Here is an 8,611-nt window from a genome sequence, read left to right on the forward strand (position 1 = left end):
TCTGAAATTGTCACAGTAGCTGCCGCCTGCCGGCTGCATTGAGCTTACGTAAATCTATGGAAGCCCATTTCTCTCAACAGTTTTTTTTATGCCAATACTATAAAAAAAATTGATAGTAAATCATACAAATCTGGGACCAGATTTTTTTCTAATCAGGACATATGTTTGTTTTTTTTAACTCCTGGAAAAACTCCTTAGCGAGGATAAAAACAAAAAAACGGTTAAACAAATCATGAGGTGAATCAGTCAAAATAACTTTGTCCCTCTTTTCAACGCTTGTGTAAATATTTTTTTATTAAATCAAATGAAAAGTGCTAGGGCAAATAGAGAGCAATAGTAATGGAATCTTTTTGTAGACACTTACAGAAGCTAACTCCGCCATGGCTTGTTGGACAAAGCCTATGGAGAAATTGTTTGTTTTGGATAAACATAAAAAATAAGGTCTGCAGTAAACCAAGGCTTAGATCTTATATATTTTGTTTTATGAGAATCTCATCAGCTAATATTACTATTTGTGAATTTTGATGCATTTATGTAATAAAAACAAGTAAAAAGGTTGCAGCCTGAAACAAACAATATAACATCCTTGCATTTTCCTTCGAGCTGGGAAGCAGAAAGCTCACTAAGCTAACTAGCTCTTTGGTGGACTGTAGTGTTAGACTAATCTGCGTGGTCGACATAGTTACGTGAAAAAATGTATGACTAATGTTGTAGTTCCATTTGACAGTTAGCGACTCGCTAGCAACTCATTAGCAACTGACATTTTGAGCACATAAAGGCTTCATAATTCATGTCACGTTAACTGACTAATATTATCTCATAGAACAAAATGAAACATAAGATCTCCTAAGCCTGTGTTAACCTCCGACCTTATTTTTGGCATATATCCCAAAGCTCCATTCCTTTCCCCATTAATTTCGCCCATAGGAATGCTCAATGAACTAGAGGTAGAAAATGCTAACTAATGTCCGTTTTTTTAGGACTACAAGCTGGCAAGTTTATTACACGTTTGTGGCAGCCCTGATGTGTTAATTTCTACAACGTGGACAGATGGAAATTGCCATACAATGCTACAAATGAAGAAACATAACCTATATGGATGATCTATATGTATTTTATTTTTGGGTGGTGGGAAAGTCCCCAGTGAATTATACCCAAGTTCTCAGTAACAATTAGATTTTACCACAAAGCCTTATGATTTGCATGATATTGATAAAAAATGATTGGTTGGTTGTAATGTTAAAAGATAGGTCTACTGTAGTTGTATATTCGTATTAGAGGGGTATTGTTCATTTTGATATGCTAACATTACTTGATGACATGCTGTTAGCTTTAGCTAGCAGTAACTGTGCTTTTGTCTTGAAGTAAAAATGTCTACAGTCAAAGAAAAAAAGTCTTGACATGCTTGTGAATTGTTGCATTATTAAAGAGATTAATATGGTTTTGTTGCAATAATTACGTGTAATATGGTAGACGCATGAAGAGTTGCTTGCATAACTTTAGCTAGTAGCTAGCTATGTGAATAGTTTGCTTGGCCTCCTGGCTAGTGGCTACTATGACATTTACAGTACTTTTGAGCTGCGATGCAAGAACGTATACCGAACCCTCTCTCGGCTCGTGACATTCCCGTCGCTAATGTAAATAGAAAAGTGTATAGTTGAAGTCGGAAGTTTACATACACCTTAGCCAAAAACATTTAAACTCAGTTTTTCACAATTCCTGACATTTAATCCAAGTAAAAATGCCCTGTTTTAGGTCAGTTAGGATCATCACCTTATTTTAAGAATGTGAAATATCAGAATAATAGTAGAGAGAATTATTTATTTCAGCTTTTATTTCTTTCATCACATTCCCAGTGGGTCAGAAGTTTAGATACACTCAATTAGTATTTGGTAGCATTGTCTTTAAATTGTTTAACTTAGGTCAAACATTTTGGGTAGCCTTCCACAAGCTTCCCACAATAAGTTTGGTGAATTTTAGCCCATTCCTTGTGACAGAGCTGGTGTAACTAAGGCAGGTTTGTAGGCCTCCTTGCTCACACACACTTTTTCAGTTCTGCCCACAACTTTTCTATGGGATTGAGATCAGGGCTTTGTGATGGCCACGCCAATACCTTGACTTTGTTGTCCTTAAACTAAATTGCCACAACCTTAGAAGTATGCTTGGGGTCACTGTTCATTTGGAAGACCCATTTGCGACCAAGCTTTAACTTCATGACTGATGTCTTGAGATGTTGCTTCAATATATCCAAATAATTTTCCTTTCAAGTGATGCCATCTATTTTGTGAAGTGCATCAGTCCCTCCTGCAGCTAAGCTTCCCCACAACATGATGCTGCCACCCCCATGCTTCACGGTTGAGATGCTGTTCTTCGGCTTGCAAGACTACCCCTTTTTCCTCCAAACATAACAATGGTCATTTTGGCCAAACAGTTCTATTTTTATTTCAACAGACCAGAGGACATTTCTCCAAAAAAGTGAGATCTTTGTCCCAATGTTCAGCTGCAAACCGTAGTCTGGCTTTTTTATGCCGGTTTTGGAGCAGTGGCTTCTCCCTTGCTGAGCGGCCTTTCAAGTTGTCGATATAGAACTCGTTTTACTGTGGATATGGATACTGTGGATTTTGTACCCATTTCCTACAGCATCTTTACAAGGTCCTTTGCTGTTGTTCTGGGATTGATTTGCACTTTTTGCACCAAAGTACATTCATCTCTAGGAGACAGATTGCGTCTCCTTCCTGAGCTGTATGACGGCTGCGTGGTCCCATGGTGTTTATACTTGCGTACTACTGTTTGTATAGATGAACGTGGTACATTCAGGCATTTGGAAATTGCTCCCAAGGATGAACCAGACTTGTGGAGGTCTACAATTTGTTTCCAGAGGTTTTGGATGATTTATTTTGATTTTCCCATGAAGTCAAGCAAATAGGCACTGAGTTTGAAGGTAGGCCTTGAAATACATCCTTAGGTCCACCTCTAATTGACTTAGGCTAATTTACATAATTTATCAGAAGCTTCTAAAGCCATGACATCATTTTATGGAATTTTCCAAGCTGTTTAAAGGCGCAGTCAACTTAGTGTTTGTAAACTTCTGACCCACTGGAATTGTGATACAATGAATTATAAGTGAAATAATCTGTCTGTAAACAATTTCTGGAAAAATGACTTAGTTTGTTAACAAGAAATTTGTGGAGTGGTTGAAAAACGAGTTGTTGTCATCACTCCAACCTAAGTGTATGTAAACTTCTGACTTCAACTGTATGCACATATTATGTAAATAGAAATTTTACCCCCATAACTCTATTCAGTGAGAATAAGCCCTTAAAAGGCAAACTCATATTTCACTTTTTGGGGGACAGACCGAAAGCGATTAAAAGAAAACCTAAACCTCTGCCTTTAGTATTTGTATAATGGGAGAGTATCGTTTTACGATGAATTAAAGGATCACACTCGCTATCTCGAGCAGAGTGAAGTCTTTTCTGATTCCTCTTGGAGTCTGTCTTCAAAGCACTTGCTGGGAAGGAACCAGAGCCTCGACAGAATCAAACGATCATCAACAGGAATTCATCACAAATCAAGAAACAATTCAGCCCTCTAGTCTGGGCAGTGAAAAATAGCCATAGAAGGTCCGTTTTTATCAATGACTTTATTTAGGCTAGATAACTTGGTATAGTGCATCAAACGCTCTTTTCCACCAGTGTTTATTATCATTGCATCGAATAAATAGGGTACATTTGACATTTTTGTCATTTAGCAGACGCTCTTATCCAGAGCTACTCACATGAGCAATTATGGTTAAATGCCTTGCTCAAGGGCACAACGACAGTTTTTCATCTAGCCATCTGGCCTGCTCTGGGATTCAAACCAGCGACCTTTTGGTTATGGCCCAACGCTCTTAACCGTTTAAAGGCTACCTGCCATGAAATTGTTAAGCAGTATTTGGAAGCTTAGAAATATACAGCTTCACTGAAGAAATAGGGGGAAAAGAGGAGTGTGTGTACTGAATAAGTGCATTGTATAACGTTGTGACAAATATCATCTGAGATTGAGAGGAAGTGTGGGTTGTCGAATATCTTTCATTGGCTTTCTGCTCTTTAGAACACCAGACAGCACCAAATCGAAGCTTGAGATGAGCTCCCCACCACCACCCACACAGTCAGATAAGCGTTGAAATTGATTTCAACATATTCTTTTAAATGCTCAGAGAGATAGAGCATTCCCAAATAGGCTGAGTTTTTGAGTAACAGAGGCAAACAAAGTGAATAACCTAATTCTGGCCATGGTATTTAGATTTTCCATTTATCTGATTTTGAAGCTTTGTCATCCACCACGTCTCATTCTTTCGGGGGGCTGTCTAGACAAAACGCAGTGGCTTCCTAATGCATTTGTTTCTGATAATGGAAACACTTTCAGACATGCACCTTTTACACTTCATCTTCAGTCAAGACTGCCCTACCACAGAGAAACAAAGCACTACAGACAGGATACAAGAAGCCGCTTTTATTATGGGGAAACCAAGATCAGATCACGTTCAAAATTCCATAATTGCACCGGGGGGGGGGGGGGGGGGATGAATTTTGTCTCTTTCCTGGCAAAAAATATTTTTGTGTGGAAAAGAGGAGACTGTATGCAGGAGACATGAGCTCACAGTCCATTACTTTGAGGAATTCAATATGTCCAGATCAGTCCCAAGATATCCAGACTGGTTGTCTCTTTGGGAAAACTCTCTTATCAAACCAGGGACCATCTCTCGTTCTTTTTTATCCCCTCCATCTCTAGACAAAACATAATGTAGTTCTTGCAGGCAGAGCTTAGCACAACTGTCATTATAGGAAATTCCACTTTACTCCTAAATTAGTTTGTGACTATATCAAATCTCTATTATAACTGAATGACCTTTTCCGAGTGGATTTAGAAGAGACGATACTAATACAATTATTGTTAATGTCTAATAATCACCCCTCTACTCTAATTAAACTATTTCATAAATAAATATAAATAAACATATTTATATTTGTAAACCGATTTATTGTGTTTTATTAATTCATTATGAATCCCTGGTAGAATAATCAATCTACTGATTTAAATATGCAAAATGTTGTGATAAAGAAAGCCTCTCATGCCACCATTAAATATTTGGCCCACTGTCTGCATGGTATGATCAAGATTTAGGTTTACAAGATCACTCCAATAACCAGAATTAATTAATTTGCTTTCATTGTCCATATACATACACAATACATGTACACAGTTTGTATTATAAAATGTCTTCACTGAGCCACCTTTTATGGAAGTATAATTGACCTTATTTAGAGCCAATTACTGGAAATCAGAGATAGCCAGACGTCTGGCCTGCACAAGAGTCAACTTTGTTATGACGACCAGATAAGCTTTCATTTCATCATGTCAAACCACGGCAGACAGTCTAGACCTTTTTAGTTGACAAAAATCCCCAAGACAAAAAGTAGCTGTGACATGTTATGGCTGAGAAACGTTGCACATAAAAACCGGGCAGTCAGCCAGACATTTTGCTGAATTGAAAGCAGAAAGAGCTTGGATAGATAGCTAAGCTAGCTAGCCTACCAGCCACGCAATGGAAGTCTGCGAGACCTAACAGACAGCTTAGCTTGGTTGACAAGCTTGGTCATTCGAAGTGGGAAAGAAAAGTACAGAAAAGTAGCAGCTTGAACATAACAAAAAGTACTTACTGATCTCCATGCTTTGGAATGAAGTCGAGCGTTTGCAGTTACATGTACAGGATACATTGGTCTGGATGGCCGCTGTACCGTTTATTAGACCCATGAAGTTGAACATTTAAATCTGGAAATGTAGGAGAAAAACGTTTCGAAGATCTCTCTCCAGTTCACTTCTCTAGCGCGCGACGGTGCAGAAATCACATAAAAACGATATTTTCTTTCTTGGTAAATTCTTTGCGGGTGGAAGTCAGGGGTCTGGGGTCACAGTTGCCTTCGTCCTCCCCCCCTCCCCGGGCCGCAGCCTGCCGTCGGTACTCCAGTATCTCCGATGTTTGTGAACAGCTTGTGCTACTTTGTATCCGTCTGTCTGACGGGCTTCTGAGCTCACCTCATTCAAGTCCAAGTCGGCTGAGCTCCTCTTGGGGCGGGGCTTAGAGGCAGACAAGGTTACGTCAACACCAGACTTGAACTGGCAAGAGTGACAGGATGTCTGGCCAATCGAATCGCAGTCTGAATGCCCACACAGTTTATTGTAGCCAATGTGCATTGGAAGCTGCATATTAGATTCAGACAGTAATTTTCATTCGATTTGGAAAAGAAAATCAAACTGAAACACCAGTCATACACTGATCAATTTAATATATTTTAATTTTAGTGTTCAAAAAGAGTAGTAACATGCTCTGTTTCAAGCATTTGTATTGCACATGGGTGGGCTTACTGGGCTATAATTAAAATGTTATTGCATTTAATATTATCCAACGCAGTACATTTTGTTCTAACTTTACCACAGCCTCATTTGCTTGTCGTCTACTCTAATGCAAATAGATTAATGGTTTTAACGATGACATTACAATGTCTTGAAAGCCGCATGACTGTTCAGTGACCCAGAGAAAGAATAGCTTATTCTATGTCTGAAGATATATAATAGCCTATGTGATTTTCTACAATGTACATACATTTCAGACTATCATTGCAGATCTGTGTGATTCACATTTTTATTTCTCACATTTTCCAACGTAGCTAAACATTTGAGTGAGGTTTTTTCCTTGCCTGAGTAGTCTTGTTTCGGTGTCAAAATCAAATGTAACCATCTAGTGTTCAGCGAAATAACAACACAATGTCAAATACAGTTAGCCTAGTGAAATAATTAACATCCAATCACATTAACCGTTACTCTCTTGCGGGAATTCCACTAACAGGCCTTATGTAGCCAAACGTAGCTGCTGCTCATATTGGTATCTGTACTGATGGCGCAAAAGCCATGACAGAGAGACATAGTGGAGTGGTAAACGCGTGTATAAGCAGTTGCTCCCGACGCAACTTGTTTACACTGCTGCATCCACCGAGAGGCTCTTGCAGCCAAGGGAATGCCTGACAGCTTGAAAGACGTTTTGGACACTACAGTGAAAATGGTTAACTTTGTTAAAGCAAGGCCCCTGAACTCTCTTGTATTTTCTACACTATGCAATGATATGGGCAGCAACCATGTAACGCTTTTACAACATACAGAAGTGCGCTGGTTATCAAGGATGCAAAGTATTGACACGTTTTTTTTTAATTGAGAGCTTAGTTTGTTTTACTGACCATAGTTTTCACTTGTCTGACGGCTTGCATGATGATGAGTTTCTCACACGACTGGCCTATCTGGGTGAGGTTTTTTCTTGCCTGAATGATCTGAATCTAGGGACTCTCCGCAACAGGGACTCTCCGCAACTATATTCAATGTGCGGTACAAAATTGAGGCTATGGTTAAGAAGTTGGAGCTCTTCTCTGTCTGCATTAACAAGGACAACACAGGTCTTTCCATCATTGCATGTTTTTTTTATGTGGAAATGAACTCAAGCTTACAGACAATGTCAAATGTGCTATAACAAAGCAGTTGAGTGAATTGGGTGCGCAATTACGCAGGTACTTTCCCAAAATGGATGACACAAACAACTGGATTTGTTATCCCTTAAATTTGATTTACATCAGAAGCCACTGCCAGATTTCTGGATTGGGCTGCGCTCAGAGTATCCTTCCTTGGCAAATCGCGCTGTTAAGACACTGATGCCCTTTTGCAACCACGTACCTATACGAGAGTGGATTCTCGGCCCTCACTAGCATGAAAACTAAATACAGGCACAGACTGTGTGGAAAATAATTTGGAGACTCTCTCCAATACAACCCAACATTGCAGAGTTATGTGCATCATTTCAAGCACACCCTTCTCATTAACCTGTGGTTAATTTTATATGTAAGATGGTTAAGAGCAAAATTATTGATTATTATATTATTATTTGTGCCCTGGTCCTATAAGAGCTCTGTCACTTCCTACGAGCTGGGTTGTGACAAAAACTCATACTCATTCTTATGTTTAATAAATGTATCATATAGTGTGTTTGTGACAGGCTTACAATGATGGCAAAAAACATTTGAGAGTGTGCTGACCCTGGTGCTAGAGCGTTGGTACGCAGCTTGAGGTTGAATGTTTGAAGGAGTACGGGACTATAAAACATTTGGGAACCACTGGACTAGAGGAATAGCTGCCCTCCAAAAATATGGAAATACAAGGCAAGTTCGCATTGAACACCATTTTTTTCTAAGGGGGGTAAAAAATTGTAGTATAATGCACTTGATTCTTTTTATGGATTTAAATGAAATATGTAACATTTTGACTGCTGACAAAATTCACTTGGGGCATATTCACTAGGAACCAAATGTAAGAAAACAGGCAGGAACGGGGAGAGACTAACCTGAATTTGTCAAATATGAAAAAAAATGTTTTCCTTTGCAAAACATTTTGCTACAGTTTACAATTGTGTGCCCTAATGAATACACCCCAGCCCAGGGTCTGACAGAATGGAACGGCCATGTCTTGGTTGTATAGTACTTCCCAATTGATGTATCTGTTTTGCAATGCAATGGATGTCAAACCA

The 8,611-nt window shown here is 39.0% G+C and overlaps 1 protein-coding gene across 1 annotated transcript in view; it reads right to left on the reverse strand.

The window, feature by feature from the left end:
• pmepa1 (prostate transmembrane protein, androgen induced 1) overlaps positions 1 to 6,136 on the reverse strand; it is an 85,180-nt gene extending 79,044 nt beyond the window's left edge. The window contains exon 1 of the mRNA XM_021568436.3: positions 5,706 to 6,136. Within this exon, the coding sequence (XP_021424111.3) occupies positions 5,706 to 5,811 (106 nt within the window). The 5' untranslated portion in view covers positions 5,812 to 6,136. The remainder of the gene's footprint in view (positions 1 to 5,705) is intronic.
• Between the last annotated feature and the right edge of the window lie 2,475 nt (positions 6,137 to 8,611).

Source organism: Oncorhynchus mykiss, chromosome 17, assembly GCF_057628025.1.
Source record: "Oncorhynchus mykiss isolate SJ-2025 chromosome 17, ASM5762802v1, whole genome shotgun sequence".
In the NCBI taxonomy this organism is placed as follows: Eukaryota; Metazoa; Chordata; class Actinopteri; order Salmoniformes; family Salmonidae; genus Oncorhynchus; species Oncorhynchus mykiss.